Consider the following 23,647-nt stretch of genomic DNA (forward strand, 5'->3'; position numbering starts at 1 on the left):
GTGTGCAAAGTACAAAAGCAGGACAAGATGCTTTATAAGAGTTCAGTGAAAAAGTTGCTGGATAAAAATATAAATAAGCACATGAAGTTGAAGTTGCCTCTGTTCAATAGCTAGTCCACGTCCAGGCTAATTCTTCCTCATGAGGAGTCAGGGTTGTAATGGGGAAGTCATTCTTAGCTTTTTTTGCTAATTCAGAACATAGGCCAGATACAAAGAAGAGTGATAAAAACCATACACTTTATTAACCAAATTCACATGTCACACAGTAACTATTTCAGATGCAGTTGGAGTGGATTTGTAGATCTGGTTCAGAGACATTTTCATTTCTTTGCTGTTGGCTGTTTTGCAAGTCTTGTAACAACCAGGACAAACACCCAGACAGCTTCTTCCCACCTTTCTACAGCTTGCCCTGGTCTTGGGGGATGGGTATACCTGCAAAACTCATTGAAACTGAGGGGAGTCATAGGTGCGCCGCACTTCTACAAGGCCCTCATGTAACACTGCAGCAAGCTAGAGATGGATTCTGCAGAACTCCAGGGGCAGGGAGGCAGAAGCAGCATTTGGTGAATTAACTGAGGTTATTTAATATAAATATGAATAATACAATCAGCATAGTGTTCCTTATTTAATTCTACACTGCCACCCAGTTTGCCCTGTGCTGCAGAGCTCCAGAATGAAGATGTAGCAATTGTCAAGAGGAAACTGACACTTTAGGAAGCTGGGTAGGATGAAACTGGAAGGAAGGTAGTTTGGGATTGCAGAACAAGCAGTTTAGCTGGAAGTTTCTTCCCGATTAACTTTCACATCACTGACCAATGACATTTAAACTGCTGTCATTAGATTTCAGAGTGTACATCCATCTGAGCTAAATAAGGTGTTAACTCAGAGCTATTACTTTGGCTGTCTGTAGACTGAGGCAGACAGTACCGCACCACTTTACATTCAGTTCAGATTAATGTTTTCTTCATAATTAACACCCAGAAACTTAAAAATGAAAGCTTTGATTTGGCTGCATAATTCTGCACTAGGAAAGACTGCAGAAAGTTTCGATGCTGTAGAACAGGGGTTGGCAACCTATGGCATGCGTGCCAAAGGTGGCATGTGAGCTGATTTACAGTGGCACTCTGCTGCCAGCCCCTGGTCCCGGCCCTGCTCAGCCCGTAGCCGGCCTAGATGGACAGAACCCCAGGCTGGCAGCGGGCTGAGCAGGGCCAGCAGCTGGGACCCCACCTGGCAGGGGCCTGTGGACAGAACCCCAGACCGGCAGCAGGCCGAGCCGCTCAGCTCGCTGCTGGTCTGGGGTTCCGTCTGCCGACCCCACTGCCGGTCTGGGGTTCCGTCTGCTGGCCCCTGCCAGCCAGCGTCCCGCTCAGCCCACTGCCAGTCTGGGGTTCCGTCTATCAGCCCCTGTAAATATAAAATGTATTCGTGGCACACGAAACCTTAAATTACAGTGCATAAATGAAGACTTGGCACAGCATTTCTGAAAGGCTGCTGACCCCTGCTGTAGAAGAAGCTGGGCCCTGCTAGTTACTTATAATAAATGTATTGCTATTAAAGCTAGCATCACCAAAACCCTTTTGCAGTGTCAGGATGCAAGTCCCAAGGGGAGGGGTTTCTGGAGCGAGCTTCCCCCAAGCAGAGATCAGTGCAGTGGCAGCTGCTCAGCACGCTCCAGTAAGGGGTGAATTCTCTTCCAGCATTGCCATCCAGACAGGGAATCTGAAAGAGGTTGCATGCCGAGGTGCAGTAGAAGTCAGCAGCAGAACAGCTGAGGAAGCGTAAATTGATTCCATTGAAATAGAAAGAGCAGCTTAAATCCTGAAAATCCATATTCCTGGTTAAACACGGTACTAGAGTCAGTGCCTTAGCAAGGGAACCTGGACCCCAAAGATTCCTGGCTTCATTAACACTCATTGCTGTTTCTCCAGGGACTCTTACCCTTTATTTTCCCGTTCAAGGAAGAGGACACTGGTTATCTTCAATCACAAGTCACAGCATGCCATGAAGAGATGAGCTTCACCAATCTTGATTTTAGGAGGAAAAACTTTCTTGCCTCCAACAGTTTATAACAGAAAGCAGCTTTTGTCTTGGTGTCCCCTGGGAGTTAGTGATCAGGGCTTCAGCCTCCTCCAGTGGCACAGCTGCCTGAAACAGACAGGTGCTTTGACTAGAAGAGGCAATTCCTGCGATGGAAGTTGGGGGCTAGGAGGAGGGGCTGCATTACACAGTGACAAGTCTTTGCGCAATGTTAGTCTTCAGAACACTTTACAGACAGTAAGCCTCAAACCCCATGGGAGGTAGGTCAGTATCGTTCCCCATTTTACAGGTGGGGAAACTGAGGCACAACATGGTGAAATGATTTGCTAAAGGCCACAGAGAGAATCTGTTAGAACTGGGGCTGGTACCCAGGCCTGCACACAGACCTCAATTAATAAAGCATCAGGAGCTTTAAATTGGCCCACTGAGATTAGCAGCTCTACCAGTATTCCAATCGGAGCAGTTCCCTGTACTCACAATGCGAAAAGAAGGTTTTTAAAAGTGCAGCCAGTGTACATTAACTCCAAGGTCCAGTTTGGGGACAACCCTTCCAGTCTCATGTGGGGCATTGGTATTTCGGCTCCAGGATCACAAAGCCAGATTTAAACACCATCTTTGCCCATCCGCTATTAAAAGTTGAGGTAATCACAAGTGGCAGGATGTCAGAGGGGGAACATCTAGGCAAGCAGCCCAGGCACACATGTTCATACCAAAGTGAGCATCATGAGGAGTTAAGTGAGACCATCACTGGGGTGAGATCAATTTTTGAGCTAGTTACTTGGAGCTCTGGCCTCTGGCTTTTAGCAGCAGGTCCCAGGGCTTTTCATTTCCTGCAATTAGCACATGGGAGAGTCGGGAGGATCTTCATTCTGCCCTAGCTAGGCAGTCTAGATATGTACTGGGTCAGCTGGGGACTGTCCCTTTGCCCTCTTGCCCAGTTGGGGTTCACAGTTCTAACCCAGAAAAGAGGAGAATTCTTGTCATGCAAGAGAAAAATGAAATGCCAAGTCAAGTCAGCTAGCTTGGGGGAGCAGGAGAACCCTTAATATAAGGTCAGTACCTGTGAGCTTTCAACCCCTTAGTTCAAGCCCCCTGGACTCTAAGCCAATCAGGACAACCAAGGCTTCCCAGTTGTTACTGAAACCTCCCCTCTATCTCCTGCAAGGAACTGGCCAGGCGATAAAGATTTAGGTACTTTTCCCATTCAGTGCAGCCACCATTGCCATCTCCTGCCCCAGCAAGTTGTTGAATTCAAGGGTCTCCCTCTAGCTGGCAATAGCACCCAATCTTGGGCTCCCAAACCTCTCCTGCAGAACCGGTATGGCCAGCCATTGGGCAACAGGCATGCAACCACCCCTTGTGTGTGAAGCTCATGCCAGGGAGCAGACACTCCTCACCCTTAAGAAAGTTTGGCCTTTGAGAACAGAAGGGAAGATTAGCTCTGTGCAAGAGACGCACAACACAACCTGGGGGGTGGTGGGGGAGGATGGATTGGCAGGACAGAAGAGGGAGAACCTGAAATTTAGTGATGGGTTCTTGATACTCCTCCAACCCTTTCTCTCTGGCATTCACAGCCTCTCCAGTTCTCTTCCCCCATCCCTCTAAAGACTGCAGAGCAAAGAGCACTCAGGCTTTGGCTGGAAGGCCCAGGGAGCAGCCTCCTCTGAGGCAGATACTGATGCCTCTTCATAGGTCCAACAGCAGAAGCACTGGTAGCAATCAATTTCTTCCCCCCCAGCTTCATCACACCAGGCCTGTAATGCGCTGGAGAGCCAACAGCCTAGGGAGCAGGAGTCCCAGCAACACTCCTCCCACTAGTGTTAGTCCCCTTTTGTTTTGCCCCTCCCCTTAAAGTATGCCTCGCAGAAGAAGTGACAGAAGAGCACCAGGTAGCTGAGATACATTATGGACGACCAGAAGAATTGTTCCCAGGAGGTTGAGCAGATGCCATCCTGCATCCAGGAGTATGCCATGATGCTCACTGCTGTGCCCATCACCATCTGCAGGATCTGGGTAACGGTGATCACCATGGCAAATGGGCGTGGCACCCTCAAGCCCGCTGCCCGCACTGTGTAGTAGGAGTACATGAAGGCGTGGACACCGTAATTCATGGTCATGAACCAGCCGCCACCGGCTACCATGTCCTTATAGGCATACCAGGTGTAGAGCAGCACTGTGACGTGGTGGTACCAGTGCAGGAAGATGAGCCGTTGCTTCCGGAGAATGATGAACACCGTGTCACCTTGGGAGACAGACATCACTGGTCAGATAAGGCAAAGCAGCTGATGTGTTTTCAGGGTGCAGCGAAGAGATAAATCCATCACCTCACTCAACCCAACCAGAACTTTTATTCAGCCCAGATTATTTCCATGCTCCAAGAGGACAGACAGCCCCTCCCCCGTCAAACATGCAATGCTGCACTGAGAGAAGTAACACCATACACCTCATGGTACTGACGTTTACCCACCCCTTCTCCCTTCAGGCAAAAAGTTAGTGGCAGGGTCTGGATTTGAATCCTAACTGACAGTCCTGTGTCTTATCCTGAAGTCCTCCTTCCTGTGTAAGTGACCATGCTGGGGGGACTGAGCTAGACTGAGGTTACCTGGGAGGTCACAGGATGGTGCTACACTGTCTGCATTGAGCTGCAGTGGATTAGAACAAGGGAGACAACTTAGACTGGCTGAATCAGCCCCTCCTATGAAGGATGGAGCCCTTTAGAGAGTCTGCCTATAACAAGGGAAGAGTTTATAACCACGTCAAATAAAGCAAAGGAGGTTTTACACTCACCCAATTCCGGTACTTTGCTTAGGACAAACATATATGCCCAGAACTTGCTGACGGGGCCATTATAGAAGCCTGGATCACACACAGATCGCTTAAATCCACTGGTGGAGAGGACAAATCCCATGTACCCCCATGTCCTCAGGGTACCGATGATACTGCAAGAGAGCCATATGAGCATCATAGGACATGATTAAAATCACACAAGGAAGGCTGATTTCTCCCCCCACAGAAACTCTGCCAATTCCATCCCCTCCACAGGAGAAGTAGGAAGCCTAAGTAATCAGCCTCCTGCCCTGTTGGGTGACAGATACTGCATTTACTCCAGTTACTGATCCTCCTTGTCTTGGGAAGCATAGATTTGAATACCCTGGCTCGCTAGCAGAACTACTTGGCCCTACTCAGACAGGGGCAGCCATCCATCCAGCCACAGGTCTCCAGGCAGCTCTGCCAACACATTTCACTCCTGAGCCTGCAGCACCCCCTGCCCAAGTCCTACTCCAAATTCTTCCAGGGCACCTCAACAGTGAACTACCACACGCTCCGATATTCCAGTCTGTTCTCACCAGCTCTGCTCATACCTCTGAGCTGGAGTTTCAGCACATCAGGACAGGCGTGGGCCTCAAATGAGCCAAGGATACAAAAACCACTACACATCTGAAGCACAACTAGAAGTCTGAATTAGACAAAGAGCCACCAACTCAACTTGCTCATCTCAGCCCCTACAATCAACATGCACAAATGCCAGTCTAAAGATTCGCTGCCTAACCCGGTTCCTAGTGTCCATAAGACACGCTGCAGAACTCCATGCACACATGACATAGAGAGCTATGTGATGTGTGGTTCTGATCTGACTGGAACTCGATGTCACCAGTGCTAGATGGCTGGCTCAGTTTACAGACTGAGAAGTGATCTAAGAGCTTGTGCTGCAGGGCAAACCCCAGCTGGGATCTCAAAAATCCATTTCTTAACAGCTGCATGACTCTACACTGCTGGCAGGAATCAACACTTGTTTGGGTCTGGAAAGTGAACAGCACAGACTTTGGGGTCTGCTATATGCTAGAAATACTAACTAGATTACACAGTAAGGAGCCATGTTTTAACCCTGGTAGATACCTAGGCTAAGCCATGGTTCCCCTCTCCTTCTCCACACAGCAAGAAATCAAGAGGTTGACAAATGTATTTAAACACAGCAGTTTTTTCCACTTCACACAGAGCTTGTCTAAGCTACAAAAGTTGACAGGGACAGCTAAGCAAGTCCTGAACACGGTTTAGCTGCAAGTGCAGACTAATTGCATTCAGCACCATTTTAGAAACTGAAGCTTAGAGGAGGCCTTCACTAGAGCCGAGTTAAGAATGGATTTTTTCGGTTCAGTGGCCGAAACAAAAAGCAACTCCCCCCCCCCCCCCAAAACTGTTTTAGAATGAACAAAAAAACTGACACTTTTGTTCTTTCTTGCAAAATGAAAATGGAAAAAAAATCATTTCCAGTCAAATGAAACATTTTGTTTAACCTGGAAATTTTCATTTCTTTATTTAGGGTGTTTTTTTACTCATCTAAAAAGTTTTGAAACAAATCTAGCGACATTTCAAAATGAAACAAAGTCAAAGCCTTTCATTTCAAAAGTGTTAGAACAAACCATTTTGACTTAGAAATTTCTTTTTATTCATTCAGTGCTATTTGCTGAATTTGATCCAAATTCGCAAATAGTTTCAGTTGCCCCCAAACTGCATTTTTCAGCGAATAAACTATTCGGCCAAAAAGTACCATGTAGCTCCTGTCTTGCCAGCATCCACCCCAACTAAGGCAACTCTCCCGAGAGCTGAGCCACCTGTAGTGAGCTTTTCAGGAAAAGGCTAATGTACACAAAGGATTGGAGCCGTAACTGCATGGCTGAGTAGGAGAGCTTCTGAATATCACTGGTGTGATGACCAACAGCAGGCTGAAAGCAGTCTGAGTTGATGTAAGCAGTTGTGGTTTTTCCACCTAGAACTGCCTTGTCAGAATGACACCACCAATAAAATGTCACACAAGAGATAAGAAGCGAGGACTGTATCACAGCAACCCTGTGTATGCAGAAAGCCTTGCGTTTGTATACATGATGCCAGGCAATGGCTCCTGGGAAACCAAGACAACAAGAGAAGTGAAGAATATGTGCTCCCTGCCCCACCTTTAGCTTCAAGTACTTTGAAAGAGACGCTCATGCAGGCCAAAAAGTACCCCTTAAACTTGTGGGCTGGCTACCCAAAGCTGTCAGTCATTAAAGTGGGGATATGGCTTCAGAATGGTTGTGCATGGACTATCAGTGCCAGAGCTTGTATGTGTCAGGACACTGCATAGCAAGGTGTCATTCCAGCTTCCCACATCTTTCCCTACCTCCTCCACCCTTACGTGGACCACGCAGGCCAGTCAGAATCCAGCATCACTCCCAGCCAGCTCCATCCCCCTCATGCTTCAGCATCTTACACCAATTAATCTCATGAGGATGATGGTCTCACTCTGCCAAACCAGCCAGAGCTGCAGTAAACAGGTGCTGAGAGGAGTGTGAGAAAACTGAAGGATCTTGGCTTGGAGACCTAAATTACAGAGCAAAGCTATGGTTGAGTCATTCTCAGCAGGCTCCTATCAGAGTCCCCACAGAGTTGCCAGCACAGTTTATAGACTACTTAAAGACAAAGAACTGAATCTTTTACACAGAGACCTTAGATGGAAGATTCTTATCTCACTTTTATGGTCTATGTGTGGCTGAAACTTCAAAAATAATCCCTCGTTCACAAAAGAAATGCGTTTAACATAAACCCTCTCATCCTTGCTGTTTTGCTATTCAGCTTTTATCCTCACTGCTGCAAAAAAGACCCTTTTCCCCCCATTTTGGGATCACTTCTACAGGGTTAGGAAACGGGGGTGGGCGGGGGGAAGGAAGGTTTTAAAATAAGGACTAAAATTAAAGCCCCATGGCCAGGCTGGGAGTGGGGAATTATCTGTGGTTCAGCAGTTTATCAAAAACCTATTGCCCCTTCTGAGTTAGCATTCCACGAGGAAATGCCTCCATGTCTCTCTCCAGGGTCAGCTGACATGGTGGGACTCTACGGCTGCCCAGTAACCACCACCAGCAGCAGAATAAAGCAAGAGATGCCGTTCTTACCTGAACAGGGCCAGGCTGAGTGACCACAGGACCAGTGGCTTGCGCAGGTCGTACCCTCTCCGCTGCTTCATGACATGCTGGCCTCCAAAGATCAGCAGCACGTAAGCCAAGGCGAAGGAGAAAGATTTACGCCTGTGAGCGGGGAAGAAGAGTTCTCAGACAGGCTGACACGTGGTATAACACAGACGTGCCCCCTGCTCCTGGTGGGGCCTTTGCTAGCCCAGACAAGGAGGAATCTAATGGAGCCCTGCACTCCTATAGGTATCTGCTGTTCCCCTAGCTGTAGTCGCGAGGAGCAGACCTTGACCATAAGTGGAACTGGTAGAAATACCCTTGGTGAGGGAAGGAAAACAAAGGGGATCTCTTACGTTACGGAGACTTCCACAATGCTGCCCTGCCCCGCCCCTTCAGATCCCAAGTGAGGGCTCAGCTGGCAAGGATTTTAAGCTGAGAGAACAGGGCAGTTTTATTCATTTACAAATTAGCTCCTTCACTGCAATTTCTGAGGAGGCCAGAGTTTCTTGTTTTGTACCAAGAAGCTCTTAGTACATGGAGGAAAGGGACAGTATTCTACACAGGCAGCACTGAGGGCTGAACCTCATAACAGACTTGGCTGAAAAACATTATTCTGTTGTGCTGTGACGTGTTCTGGCCTTAGCTTCCCAGATTTGGGACCCCATTTTTGATATTCCATTCATATAATGCAGTCTGATTTAAAAAAAAAAAGGGGGGGGGAACGACACCTCACAATTCACCAGTCTGGACAAAATCCAGTCCCCTATACTGACCATCAGAATAAATTTTTGAAGAATTAAATTATCTTTAAAAAACTAAAGAATTATCTCCGTGGGTAACTAGAGTTTCACAAGCCTTTACTCCCAGAGTCCTTTACAAAGCCTATACCAGCTCACACAGCCCCACTGAAATGCAGCCCCAGCAGCACACAGTAATGTAACAGGACAGGAAGCTCCTCTTTGGAACCCCTTCTTCAGGAAGTTGAAGGCTGCTATCAAATCCCCCCTCACTCTTCTCTTCTACAGACTAAATAAGCCCAGTTGCCTCAGTCTCTCCTCCTAAGTCATGTGCTCCAGCCCCCAATCACTTTTGTTGCCCTCCGCTGGACTCTTTAGAAGAAGGATGTGGAAAAACTGGAGTGTGGGGCCCAAAACTGGACACAGTACTCCAGACGAAGCCTCACTAATGCCCAATAGAGGGGAACGATCACGTCCCTTGATCTGCTGGCAATGCTCCTACTTATACAGCTCAAAATGCCATTGGCCTTTTTGGCAACAAGGGCACATTGTTGACTCATATCCAGCTTCTCGTCCACTGTAACCCCTAGGTCCTTTTCTGCAGAACTGCTGCCGAGCCATTCGGTCCCTAGTCTGTAGCAGTGCATGCAATTCTTCTGTCCTAAGTGGAGGACCCTGCACTTGTCCTTGTTGAACCTCATCAGATTTCTTTTGGACCAATCCTCTAATTTGTCTAGGTCCCTTTGTATCCTATCCCTACCCTCCAGCGTATTTACCACTCATCCCAGTTTAGTGTCATCCGCAAACTTACTGAGGGTACAATCCACACCATCCTCCAGATCGTTAATGATAACAGTCATTTGAGAACAACCACCAGAATGTGCATGCTCCGCACAGCCCACTGACTTAACTCTAGCCATCATATGTCATATCCCCATCCAGGGGCAGAATCAAAGCAACTGGGTCCCTCTTCAACCATGCAGGAAGGATGTCCTTTCTCTGATCCTAGGCCAATTCAGCCTAGGTCCAACGTTCTTTAGATTAGCTAGCTTCCAGGACCCACTGCAATGGGCTTACTAGATTCCTGGGCAAAAGAGACATTGCTGCGAGAGAATCCCTGCTCTTTGTCCCAGTATTGTTCGAATTCACACTGCAGTCACAAGGACGCCTGGTCTACGTGGACTGAAAATGCCAGATGTTTTACAGAGATGTTCGATGGACGGAGAGAGGCATTCAGAACAAGCCTCTGGGGATACAGTAGAATTATAGTTTGAAATGTGATCCACGGTATACTAGAGAGGGGACTGTACTCCTATGTCAGGAATCTGTATGAATGGTACTTATGCCTGTCATAAATATAAAGGGAAGGGTAAACCCTTTTAAAATCCCTCCTGGCCAGAGGAAAAATCCTCTCACCTGTAAAGGGTTAAGAAGCTAAAGGTAACCTCGCTGGCACCTGACCAAAATGACCAATGAGGAGACAAGAGATACTTTCAAAAGCTGGGAGGAGAGAGAGAAACAAAGGGTCTGTGTCTGTCTGTATGCTGCTTTTGCCAGGGACAGAACAGGAATGGAGTCCTAGAACTTTCAGTAAGTAATCTAGCTAGGTATGTGTTAGGTTATGATTTCTTTCAATGGCTGAGAAAAGAGCTGTGCTGAATAGAATGACTACTCCTGTCTGTGTGTCTTTTTTGTAACTTAAGGTTTTGCCTAGAGGGATTCTCTATGTTTTGAATCTAATTACCCTGTAAGGTATCTACCATCCTGATTTTACAGAGGTGATTCCTTTACTTCTATTAAAAGTCTTCTTGTAAGAAAACTGAATGCTTTTTCATTGTTATATGATTCAAGGGTTTGGGTCTGTGGTCACCTATGCAAATTGGTGAGGATTTTTACCAAACCTTCCCCAGGAAGTGGGGTGCAAGGGTTGGGAGGATTTTTGGGGGGAAAGGGCGTGTCCAAACTAAGTTTCCCAGTAAACCCAGTTAAAGTTTGGTGGTGGCAGTGGAAATTCCAAGGGCAAAGGGTAAAATTAATTTGTACCTTGTGGAAGTTTTAACCTAAGCTGGTAAAAGTAAGCTTAGGAGGTTTTCATGCAGGTCCCCACAACTGTACCCTAGAGTTCAGAGTGGGGAAGGAACCTTGGCAATGCCCTAGGAGAATCTGTACTTCAGTTGAAATTCAGGCTACTGCACAAGACTTTCAACCCCAGAGAACTGAGTCCAAGTTAAACTCTACTTAGTTTAACAGCAAAGAGGTTGCAGGTCTCAGGCTGTGGCCTGGTGGGCAGTATACGCCTGGACTGAAGTAGCAAGGAGACTTGGATGCATGAGCAGAGCTGGCTAGCTAGGAAAAAAGCAGGACATATTACAAGTCAGGGCTGTGGTATATTGGCAGAGATGTGCTGCCTTCCCCCCAAACAAAACGAGATTAATAGATTAAAGCTAGAAGAGACCGTTATGACCTGACCTTTTGCATACAACAGGCCACAGAACTTCACTGAGAGAGACCTAGCTCAGCAGGTACTGATAGTGACCACCACTTGCCCACACTAGGCTTTGCTCTAGCCAGCACCTCCCTTTAAGCACTACATGCTGAAGTTAAAACCAAACAGCATGGCAGAAAATGAAGCTCCCAGCCCACACTAGAGCAGCCCTGCATCATGAAGCCTCCCCTGCCACCCAACTGTATCCAAATCACTGCAAAGGCAGGATTCGGGCAGGGAAGTATCCCTGCACCAGGAAGTGCCAAGGCACCCCGAGTAGTAGTAGTGAACCCAGCTCAGCCAGGGTTAAGCTTCCATGATATCCAGTGTTTGCTAAAGAGGCGGAAGCAGGTTGTTTGTACTGATCAAGAACTGGATTAATCCCTCCTTCCTGCTGAGCCTGCACAGGGGTGTGTACCCAGCAAGCACTGATACTGACAGCTGGTGCCGGAGGCATCGCAGGGGTGAGTCGACATTTCACTGATCTGCAGCGCTGCCAACGGCTCTGTGATTCACGGCTTGCGAGTGGAAGAGAGGGGGCTGAATGGCTGCATTTTGTCATCACCCCAAGGGTTCTCTGACAAGACTCTCTGCTCTCGTGAGCTCTGTATCCAAGATGCCAGAGATCCAGCCTGTAATTCAGGAGCACAGGTCTCCACACTCCAGCCATGACACACCCCCCAGCACTATAAACCGCACTGGAATCGGGTTTAACAGAGAAATTCCCCAAATTGTGGTGCAGGGCCCACTGGGCATTTGCTAGTGAAAAGAGCTGGTCACATGGCTCTCACGCCTCTCCTACAACTGCTAAGTTTCATTAGAAGGCATTGAGAAAAATACACTCATACTTCGATGTTACTTTTCCGCCTAAGCGATCGCAGTTGTCAGAGGCATGCTACATGATGCCAAATGGAAGAGGAAGGTATGCAATATGCTCTGGACCCTGCTACGTGAAAGCCAGACAGACAACTCCAGCCACCTCCGCAGAATGGGGAGGCAAGGAAAATGGCAGGTTGTCCCAGCTCATCCTCAAGAGGCCTATCACCCCAGTAAGAAAGGAACTTAAAAATCCCTCACTAACAGGGGAGTGTCAAAGGGTATGGGGACACTGCAAAAATACCCAGTGGCAGTGAGTTTTAGAGCTTGGATCAGCTGACTCTGGCTCATTCTACAGGGCTAAAAATAGCAGTGTAGACATCCCCCTGGGCTGGAGCTGGGCTCTGTGACCCACCCAGTTCCCAGGGTCAAGCCCTATCGGGAACATCTACACTGCTATGTTTAGCCCTGTAGCATGAGCCCCAGTTCAGTTGACCAGGCTCAGACTTACTGCCAAAGATCTTTTTCCTTTTGCAGTGCAATTGTACCTAGAGGCCAGCTGACTCAGTGAAGAAAAATCCCAGTGGGACTAAGGTCATATCTCAGCCACTATCCATGGAACAGTCCAGAAAACACCCCTCTCCACCCTCCACAAGACACCCTAGAGTAAACAGCTACTCCCAGCATTGACTAGTTGTGCATGACGCATGCTGACCTTTGCACCCATCCGTTTCCATTCCTGCCTACGTACTGAACTCCTGCCAAGTGCTGCCAACATGGAAGCTGCAGAACACAGATGGGGTTGAATACCGGACCCACATCAGCCTGAGCAGCCCCAGCGGAACACTCTGGTAGTGGTTTGTGTGCAACTTCATCTTCAATATCAAGGAGGACTGCTGTATGCAGCGGGCGATCTGGTAACCTCACAGACATGTACGCTGATGAGTCAACATAATCCCCTCTCAAGGGGCTGGGCTCATTTGCTAGAAGACTTCACACACTCCTCACCCTACTGGAGTGAGACAGGTCTGAGAAACAGTTCAAGCAATACTGTTGCCCACACCAGCTCTAAGGCCCAAGATTCAGCTGGCAATTCTCCTGCCTCCCACCCCAAACCCAGCCTCCCAGGCTATTCCAGCTGGGCGTTCAGTCCCATGGGAGCAGTGAAATCCATGGGATCTGGGTTCCACCAAGGATGAACTGGGCCCAACAGGCCCAGAAAGGAGTGTATCTGTGGATGGTAAGAGTGGACAGAAGTTTCCTATTAAACAGAAGGACCCTTGTGCCAGGGTCAAAAGAATCACAGAATCACAGAATATCAGGGTTGGAAGGGACCTCAGGAGGTCATCTAGTCCAACGCCCTGCTCAAAGCAGGACCAATCCCCAAGTAAATCATCCCAGCCATGGCTTTGTCAAGCCTGACCTTAAAAACTTTGAAAGAAGGATATTCCACCACCTCCCTAGGTAACGCATTCCAGTGTTTCACCACCCTCCTAGTGAAAAAGGTTTTCCTAATATCCAACCTAAACCTTCCCCACTGCAACTTGAAGGACGATGCTCCAGTTCCTCATGAAGCTCAAGTTACATCCACAGAGTTGCAGCCAATATGAAGCCGCTCACACTAACACACGGTAGTAGCCATCACTAAGCAGTATTTTAAGCAGCCTGGTGATACTGAAGCCCCCTGTGGCTATACATAAATATACCACCAAGTGAGCTCAGGGACGCATTGTATTAGGCTCTCAACATACCGAGGAGATGGCCCTTGTCCCGGTGAGACAACAGTGACCAAGGGCAGGCTGGAAGTACTACTAGATACATTTAAGAGATGGGAAACTGAGTCAGATTAAGCAACGTACTTGGTCACACCTAGTCTGAGGCAGAGCTGTCTTCTCAATTCCTAATCCAGTGCTTTGACCACAAGACCATCTTTCCTGGTTCAGCAGCATTGCCTGGTATCGAGCAGAACCATCAGCCAATCCCAACACACAGTCAGCCACCAGAAAAGGGGCCTCCTTTACAAGAATACTTATCAGGCACTTTCATTTTATAAGTCTGAATTTGAACTCTAATCCAGCTCTCAGTGCTGGCAGTATAGGGGTGTGAAGCAGATCTCGGACACCAGGGGGTGTATGTGGCACAGCACACTTGGGCCAACCAGCATCTTACCAGTTAAGACAATGCCACATGTTGGACAGCCGTGACCAGGAGGGAGTTAGATTGATTTCTCTCCTACAAGCCACTGCCTCATTTTGAGGAAGTGACGTCTCAAAAGCAGGATGGCAGACAGTTCAAGAAGAAGGGCATGTGTTAATTTCACAGGGCAAAGATGCTCTCTCTACTCCAAATGAGCCACTGCCAATGCAAACAACTTAGGCCTGCTATGTCCTAACCAAGCCACCAATACTACCCCAGTCAGGCCAAGTTGCCATTTGAGCTGTAATTGATCGCTTACAAAATCACAGTAACATAAAGAAAGGTGATCGAGAAGGTATAGAAAAGAGATTGAATATGTATTAACAAAAGAGGGCTGCTGCTCTGACCCAAGGACTCTGCTGAGGTCACAACTTGCAAACAAGAGGAGTTTGAAACCAGAAGTTAGACAAACTTGATGGATTGGAAGTCACGCTGAACTGGGACTCTAGAGAATGAGAAAGATCATGGGCTCCTGAGGTGTTTGCTTGGGAAATATCCAAAGGCCTCTTTGTTCCAGAATCCTCCAGGTTCACAGGGGAAAGATGGAGCCATCCAGGTGTCAACATGTCAGTGAGGACATTGGACCATCACGGCCGAACCAGTGAGGACCCCAATTTGATTAATGGAATCTTCCACTATTTCTCACCTAGTGCGGAGATCAGCTGTACTGCATGGCATCAGCACAATGGCATGAAGCAGCCTAGCTTGCCCGAGAGAAACTAAAGAAAGAGGCACCTGCCAAAACCTGCCAGGTGAGGGAAGCATGCCAGGGCTCAGAGGTGTTACACACATTGGCCACAATAGGTGCATGAGCTGTCTGTGACTGACTTGTGAATGTCAACAGACAGCCATTCTTCTCCATCCTGCTCTCTTTGGTCTGTTAAAGGCAAGAGTAACTTAATAGCAAACAGCGAGTTCAAGGTCCAGCAACAGAATTAACCTTTCCCCCATCCCACACAAGGAGGGCTCTAAGGCCTGGTCTACAGTGGGGGCGGGGGGGAAAAATCGATCTAAGTTATGCAACTTCAGCTACTTAAATAACGTAGCTGAAGTTGATGTACTTAGATCTACTTACAGTGTCTTCACTGCGGTAAGTTGACTGCTGACGCTCTCCTGTTGACTCCACCTGCGCCTCTCACCCTGGTGACTCCACCGGGGTCAATGGGAGAGAGCTCGGTGGTTGATTTATCGCGTCTAGACTAGACGTGATAAATTTACCCCCGCTGGATCGATCACTGCCCATCGATCCAGTGGGTAATGTAGACAAGCCTTAAGGCAGTGGTTTTCAAACTTTTTCCTGGTGATCAAGTTGAAGAAAATTGTTGATGCCAGTGACCCAGTGGAGCTGGGGATGAGGGGTTTGGGAGGGGCTCAGGGCTGGGGCAGAGGGTTGGAGTGCGGGGTGAGGGCTGTGGTCAGGAATGAGGGGTTCAGGGTGTGGGAGGGGGCTCTGGGCTGGGGTGCAGGCTCTGGAGTGGGGCCAGAGATGAGGGCTTTGGGGTGTAGGAGGTGGCTCTGGGTTTGGGGAGGGCTCAGGGCTGGGGTACGTGAATGGGCACAGGAGGGGTGCACAGGCTTACCTGCGGCGGCTCCTGGTCAGCAGCGCAGCAGGGGTGCTAAGGGAGGCTTCCTGCCCGTCTTGGCACTGCAGACTGCACTGCACCCCGCAAGTGGCCAACAGCAGGTCCGGTTCTTAGGTGGAGGTGCACAAGTGGCTCCACGCGGCTCTTGCCCACAGTCACCGCCCCCCTCTACAGGCACTGCCCCCCAGCTGTGTGGAGCCTGTGCTCAGGGTGGAGTCAGTGCACAGAGCCCCATGGCTCCCCCGCCTAGGAGCCAGACCTGCTGCTGACTGCTTTTGGGGCACAGCACAGTGTCAGAACAGGTAGGGACTGGCCTGCCTTAGCTGGGCAGCACCACTGATGGTATTTTTAACTGCCCGGTTGGCAGCACTGACCAGAGCTGACCCAGTGCCTTATATTCTGCGACCCAGCACTGGGTTGCGACCTGCAGTTTGAAAACCACTGCTCTAAGGGACTTTGGTAAGAAACTCTAAGATAAGTGACGAATAGACACTCTCTGAAAGAGGACTTTGGGGAGTTTTGCATAAGATTTGTTTTGTGAATAACTGTTTAATTTTGATTTCAAAATGCTTGGTTTCATTTTGAATTCTTCCATCTATTCCATTAATAAACTTAGCTTTGGGATGAATCTCTCACCCTCTCCCATAGCATTTTTGCCATGGGACTAAGCAAGCGAAGGTTTCTCCTCCAAATGTAAACCATGCTTTCATAATTTAACATTGAGTTAATGACGCTGTCACTGCATCCATGACAACCAGCCCATTCATTCCATCAAATGCTTACAACGGTTCACCACAAAGTAATCAAATGCTCTGGCATTTTGAGAAGACACCCCTCTCCAAGAAAGTTTCACTCTGAGCCTCTCCCAATCATGGCCTAAATCCTTCTAAACTGCACTACACCAAGAACAAACAAATTAAGTTTGCTCCAGGGATTGTTACCAACCCTGTATTTTTCAGGAGCTGAAGGAGAGTCTGCGTAAGCTAAAAACCTGGTCTCTCTCACCAACAGAAGTTGGTCCAATAAAAGAGACTACCTGACCCCACCTTTGTCTCTCTCTCCCAACCCATATTTCCATGCTAGGAACCAGGAATGCACAATAGATGTCCAAATGGAAACAGGGTGTGGTCTATTCTTTTAGAATTAGCATTCCCAAAGAGCAAGCCACTATTTTTACCCCAGGCTCAGGGAGAGATTTTGAAAGGGGGAGTGTGTGCGCTGTGGGTATTTGTCATCTAATCTCAGCATGCAGAAGAAATATTTATGAAGTTCAATACAACTCAGATGTTTTAAGTTCTGGTGTCAAATTAGCTGGACCTAAACCAAAACCCTGGATGCAAACCACTTCAGGCCTTTGGGGGTTTAGAATCCTGACAAATCTTGTAGCTCAGTGCAAATCTTAGCAGGCCAGGAAAAGCCTATTGGCTGCCAGCCCAGAAATACCAAGTGTGGACAAATCAAATGCAGCTGCAACCTGTCACCCCACATGAGAAGATCCTGGTTACGTCAATTTGCATGTGGCTGAACTGAAGATGCAAACGAAACATGGCCTCCTAGTTCTACTCAAGTTTCCCTGTAAATTCCAACTGCAGAAGTGAATGGATTTCCCTGTTTCATGGAGTAACTCCTCCTCTGGCCGGTTACATTGCAACCGTACTACCCTACGAGGCTAGCAGCATACAGGCTCTTCCTGTTATGAGGCATGGCATGGGGTGACGCTGCTGTTCAGCAGCATGTGCGAGAAAGAGTCAGGAGAGCAGTTTTCCTTTTCAGCCTCAGGCTGGATGTGCTTGTCAGTTGACACATCAGAGTTTTAAGTACAGATCAGTCCAGTAATTTTCCCTTAGGAAAGGGACAAAAATGACTTCATGACACACCCTTGCCACAAGAAAAAAAAAATATAGCACCATGTTTTCTTGTCAGACATATAGGTTATCCTATACCACATTACCTCAGTAGAAGTTTCCTAGCATGCAGAAAACTTTGTAATCTTGGGAAGACACACTTTCAGGAAGTATAACAGTGCTGTGTGGAATCAGCAGCTGCTCCAAGCAGGGGACATCCCTCTCCCACACACTATCCTCATCTCCCGGAATAGTCGATGGTACATTGTTCCGGTCCTCTGAAATACCAATATACCATAACCGCCCCATGCAATCACTTACCTCCAAACCTGCAGGCCACCGAGCTCTGTAATCTAAACATTGGCAATGCCCACTAAACCCTGCCTGTGTCTGAGGCAAAGCCCCCAGATCCAGATTCATTTTATTAGAGAAGATCTGGGGCCATAATTTTTAGAACACCTTAAATAACAGGCAAGACCTCGGTGATTGTTTTACATGTTCTACCTAAAGGGTCACCTGAGCAAGGCTATTCAAAAAGCCAGAGAGCAAGCACATTAAGTCCAAGTATGATGCAGGAAGCTTCTCTCCAAATACAGTTCTACCACCCCACCCCTAAATTCTGACCTACAGCAGCCCCTCCTGTTCCAGTCTTGGGGACAACCCTGGTCAAGGGCAAGCCCCTACATACAGAACTCAGGACCTCACACACAGACGGACTGTATTAGAAGGCTCTTTAAAGGTTATTTGTAACTGTTTTGTTTCAAGCTGCTGCTCTTCACTCTAAAATCTTTCTGCACTCAGCAAACGCAGATTTGGTTAAGCAATCTCTGTACACTAGGTAAAATGGCTGAGTCATTATCACTATTATTGCTACTCTAAAGGTGCTACTTAGGGTACGTCTATACAGGGATAGAAGACCCACAGCAAGGCTGGCAGCTGGCCTGGGTCAGCTAACTCAGGACTAAAAATCGCTGTGTAGACGTTCTTTTTACAATGTATGTTTGTGTCAAGGGAAGAAAGAGAGTTCAAACAAGAATTGAGTATAAAGATGCTGCTCTCGAACATCTCCTTTGAGACAAAGAAAACAATTGCACATTGAATGATGTTTTATGAAATCTAGCAATTGTTCACTAATCTTGTACAATGGGTTTCACTATTCAAGCCAGTAGCATAAGAAGTTTAATTCTTGGCTCTCAAAAGGACCTCAGAGGCATAGGTTTATGAAGGTGTTGAATATGAAACTTTCACCAGCAATTTTAACTCTAAATGCATACTGAAGTAAAGAGGGTAGTTAACCTAGTTTTATTTCAGGACAGTTGCTCTATTAACTGAGTTGCATCTCCTTCTGGAAGGCTATATGGATTTGGCTTTTGTATCTGCTCAGTTTTTCATTCAGATTATAGTTTTGTTTCCTATTTTACAATCTAGCACCTCTTTCCCAAAAGATTGACAGAAGCTACAGGTACACATTCTTCTGAGTTGGGTCACAGATTATAAAGCAAGAAAGGACCACTGTATTAGTCTGACCCCCTGCATAACCAGCCTCTTACAGGACTTCCCCGATTAATTCCCATTTGAACTAGAGGAGCAGATCTCTTAGAAAAGACCCACTCCAGTGACGGAGAATCCACCAGGAGACCCTTAGTAAATTGGTCCAGTGGTGGATTACCCTCACTATTAAAATCTGTGCCTCTGAACGTCACGTCCAGCTACCAGCCTTGCTTACATGAGGCCTCAGCTTCATGGAGCATCTCCGGGCTGACGCTAGGGTTTGCGCCCCTTCCTGCCTGCACGGGGCGCTCCGGCCACTCGCTCGCTTTAGCGCTGCTCGGCTCGGTGTAGCAGACGGGTCCCCGCTGCTGCACCGCAGGCTCCAGTCCAAGGTACTGGCCAGCCCGACCAACCCCACCCCAGCCCCCCCGCGGAGCCAGCCCGCCGCCCCGGCAGCGCTCACCAGTTCTCCCGCATCCACTGGATCGCCTGCAGCTCGTCGAAGCGCCGCTCGAAGTCGTACTCCTGCGGGCGGCGCAGCGCGGACAGGTTGGCGCCCAGCAGCTCCATGCTGGAGAGGCTCGGGGCCGGGGCGGGCCGGGGCCTGCAGGAACAGGGGGGTCGGGGCCGGGGCAGGTCGCACCGGGCCCTGCAGAGGGAGGCCGGCGCGGGAAGAGAAGGAGCCGCCGGCCGCAGCCAGGCTGCAGGTGACGCGCTCCCGCCGCCAGCTCAGCCAATTGATACAGCTTAGACCCCGCCCCACCTGCAGGCGCGCGAGCGGCCCCGCCTACCTACCTCATGACTGACAGGCGGCTGCGCCCCCCCGCCGCCGCCGCCGCCGCCTGAGTCCAGGCTGCCTCTCCCTTTCCGCACCGGCACAAGGCTGCAGCCTGGTCCTTCCTCCGCCCCCGCCCCCGCCCCCGGCGCCGGCCCAGGCCGCGCTGCTCCTCTGAGACGCCCAGCCCTGCTACCCGCAGAGCCGGACCCGGACCCCACACCGGGCACTGGCAGCAGGAAGCTCGCAGCCTACTTATCTGTCGCCTCCCCCAAACTGCTGCTGGCAATCATGTCTAAATCAGAGGGGCCAGAGTCCTTGGCCCTGTAAAGGTGATTTCCCTTCAGTTACACTAGTACAGGGCCTTTATCCTCAGAAGCCCCAACCCCTAGAAGGTAGCCATCAGTTCCCCCACCCAGTACCTGATACCCTCTCTGACCCAGGCTGCCCTTTCTCTAGCCACCCCCACTGTCTCATTAACATGCACTCCCTTTCAGAGGGCCTGTTAACTCCAGTGGTTGCATTAGTTGATCCAACAATGTATCATCCAAACAATATACATAGCATATGGATGAGGATTAGGAAGAAATTTACCCTACAGGCACTTAGAGACCAGTTGTCTGCTATGGGCTGTTTTGCGCCTTACTCTGAAGCATTTGGTCTTTGCCACCCACAGAGACCAGACAGACCCCTGGACTAATCAGTATGGCAGTTCATACATTTGAAAACAATGACCATAAGCAAGATTCTTGGAACACAATGTGCACACTACATCACCAGTCATGTTACCTTTTCTGCATCCTAAACCCCATACGTTGTGTGTTTGCTATTTTGAATAAGCTCTCAAGCGTAAGGACCATGTCTTCACACTTGTCAGAAGGGTGGCCTCCCCTTGGTGCAACACAAATAAGGCTCACAGCACTGAACAGGTTTGCACTAAACTGACCGATCTTCAAACGCAAGAAGCAGAATGATGTAGAAACAATTATACAAAAGGTCAGTGTAGGGCCGTCCCTAGATATTTTGGTGCCCTACACAGCCCTCTCCCCCCGTGGGAAACCGCCCCCCAACACGAGCTGGCAGAGCAGAGCGGGCTGGGGCTGGGTGACGGGTTGCTCCATTTCCTGCTGCCCGGCGATTGAAGAGTGGGCACGACCCTGCACTCATGGGGCGGCGGGAAGTGGAGTGACCTGGCCCCAGCCCGTTCCACTCTGCTCCCCTTGCCCCAGCCTTGGGACTTGGGGGGCAGGCAGGAACCGCCCCCAGCTCTCACTGGTGGCACGGCTAGGAGCCAGGGGAGCAGAGCGGGCTGGGGCCAGGTCGCTTCACTTACTGCCGCCCGGTGAGTGCTGGGCACACCCGACTCCTGCTGCAGTCCCCTGGAATGTAGCTCAGGGGAAGGGGTGGAGTCGGGGCTTTGGCGAAGGGGCAGGGCAGGGGCTGGAAGAGGCAGGGTGGGGGCAAAGCAGGGGCTGGGGCTTTGGGGAAGAGGCGGAGCCAGGGGCGAGGGCAGCTTTCCTGGCTGGCTCAGCCAGCTGGGGGATTGGGCTGGCCCCTGGAGCAGCATGCAGCTGCATAGGGCACCAGGAAATCTGGGGCAATTTGGTGCCCCAAATTTCCTGGTGCCCTACACAGCTGCGTAGTTTGCGTATGGGTAAGGACGGCCCTGGGTCAGTGAGTTGCAGAAACAGACTGGGGCTAAGCTAGCTCAGCATTCCAGCATCTAGAGCAGTGGTTTCAAACTGCGGGTAATGACCCAATACTGGGTTGCAGAATGCAAGGCACTGGGTCATGGCAGCTCTGGTCAGCACCACCGACAAAGCCATTAAAAGTCCCGTCCGTGGTGCTGCCTGGCTAAGGCAGGCTAGTCCCTCCCAGTTCCGACTCTCTGGTGTGCCCCAGAAGCGGCCAGCGGCAAGTCCGGCTCCTAGGCAGGGGGCCAGGGGGCTCCACGTGTTGCCCTTGCCCTGAGCACGAGCTCCGCACTCCCATTGGGCGGTTTCTGGCCAATGGGAGCTGGGGGGGGGGCAGTGCCTGCAGGCAAGAGCCGTGCGGAGCTGCTTGCATGCCTCCGCCTACGAGCTGGACCTGCTGCTGGCCACATCTGTGACGCAGTGTGGTCCACAGTGCTAAGACAGGCGGGAAGCCGGTCTCTGCATCCCGACTGTGCCGCTGACCGGTGGCTGCCAGGGCCAAGCCCACACCCCAGCCCCAGCTCTGAGCCCCCCACTCAAGTCCGGAGCCCCTTCCTGCACCCCAAACCTCTCATCCCTGGCCCCAACCCAGAGCCTGCACCCCAAGCCCAGAGCCCTGACCCCCTCCCACACCCTAACCCTCTGCCCCAGCTCTCAGCTCCCCCAAATCTGGAGCCCCCTCCTGTACCCAAAACCCCTCATCCCCAGCCCCACCCCAGAGCCTGCACCCCCAGCCCAGAGCCCTGACCCCCTCGCGCACCCCAACCCCAAGCCCTGAGTCCCCCAAACCCAGAGCCTCTTCCTGTACCCCAAACTCCTCATCCCAGCTCCACCCTGGAGCCCTGACCCCCTCCTGCATCCCAACCCCCTGCCTCAGCCCAGAGCCCCCTCCCACAAACTCCTCATTCCCAGCTCCATTGGGTCGTGGGCATCAACAATTTTCTTCAACTGGGTTGCCAGAAAAAAAGTTTGAAAACCACTGATCTAGACTACTTTGGTGGTATGTGCTTTAGAAGTGCTTACAAACATACTACTGGTTGAAATGCAGGGATTTTCAGACTACATCTCGCTTGGTTTCCAGCTGGGTCAGGAAGACTCTAGCGTTTAAAGAGCTGTATTTCACAAATTGTAGCCTGAAACCTTGGAACCTTCTTTTTTGGAGCTTTCCTTGTCTGTGTCCCTGTGTGCACTGCACTCCTGTCATCTGCCAGGCATGCTTGACAAGGTTGTACTGTGATTGGGAATACAATAGGCAGAGACCAAGATAAGAATATTCTGCACCAAGCCAGCCAGTTAGACTTGTGTAACTTGTGCTACAAGCATCACCTGGCCAACCGCATGACTGAAATTATTTCTTTTCTCGTATAAGAACCTTTCCTTCATCAAAACTCTTATTCGTAACATACCACATAGCTCTCATTCCTTAGAGGTCACTACCCTCAGCGACTCCTGTGACTGGCTATCACTAAGTACAGTACGCCTCTATTTATACCTTACCACAATCAAAAACTAGAAGAATCCTGAAGGGACACACCAGTTGTATTCTGCACCATCACCCCTCTTTACACATTAATTGCTTTTTCATATCCTCTACCTAGGCTTCCACCTCTACCATCCCTCCCTGTGTTGCCTTCCTTTGGATGTTTTTGTTTTCACTTAGAACACAAGTTCTCAACTTGCTATCTTAATGGTTAGGTGATGGGGTGGGCAGAATTCTTTTATTGCTGCCACATGGGGTCTCAATGTGCAGGAGGCAGAAAACCACTGACTGAACTATCCTTTTCAGGGCAAGGAATCCATCCTTATCTGTATCCTAGAGCACTATGCACATCTATAGTGCTAGGCAATTATTTTATACTAGTGAAGTCGTAAGAGTTGAGTGAAGCTGGATAATCTTGCCATTGTTCTAGATCAGGGGTGGGCAAACTTTTTGGCCCGAGGGCCACATCGGGGTTACGAAACTTTATGAAGGGCCGGGTAGCGAAGGCTGTGCCTCCCCAAACAGTCTGGACCCCACCCCCTATCCGTCCCCTCCTACTTCCCA

The 23,647-nt window shown here is 49.5% G+C and overlaps 1 protein-coding gene across 3 annotated transcripts; it reads right to left on the reverse strand.

Moving 5' to 3' along the window:
- Positions 1-220: 220 nt before the first annotated feature.
- ELOVL3 (ELOVL fatty acid elongase 3) lies at positions 221-19,992 on the reverse strand. 3 transcript variants are annotated; one of them, XM_075130715.1, is made up of 4 exons: positions 19,930-19,992; positions 7,968-8,099; positions 4,828-4,979; positions 221-4,282 (listed from the first exon to the last, which is right to left on the reverse strand). In XM_075130715.1, the coding sequence occupies exons 1-4, from the start codon at positions 19,932-19,934 to the stop codon at positions 3,861-3,863; spliced, it is 711 nt and encodes a 236-aa protein (XP_074986816.1). In that variant the 5' UTR covers positions 19,935-19,992; the 3' UTR covers positions 221-3,860. The 3 variants fall into 3 exon arrangements, with proteins under 3 accessions (XP_074986816.1, XP_048714246.1, XP_074986817.1); XM_048858289.2 differs by lacking the exon at positions 19,930-19,992 and adding an exon at positions 19,598-19,879; XM_075130716.1 differs by lacking the exons at positions 7,968-8,099; positions 19,930-19,992 and adding an exon at positions 19,598-19,881.
- Positions 19,993-23,647: the final 3,655 nt, after the last annotated feature.

Source organism: Caretta caretta, chromosome 7, assembly GCF_965140235.1.
Source record: "Caretta caretta isolate rCarCar2 chromosome 7, rCarCar1.hap1, whole genome shotgun sequence".
In the NCBI taxonomy this organism is placed as follows: domain Eukaryota; kingdom Metazoa; phylum Chordata; order Testudines; family Cheloniidae; genus Caretta; species Caretta caretta.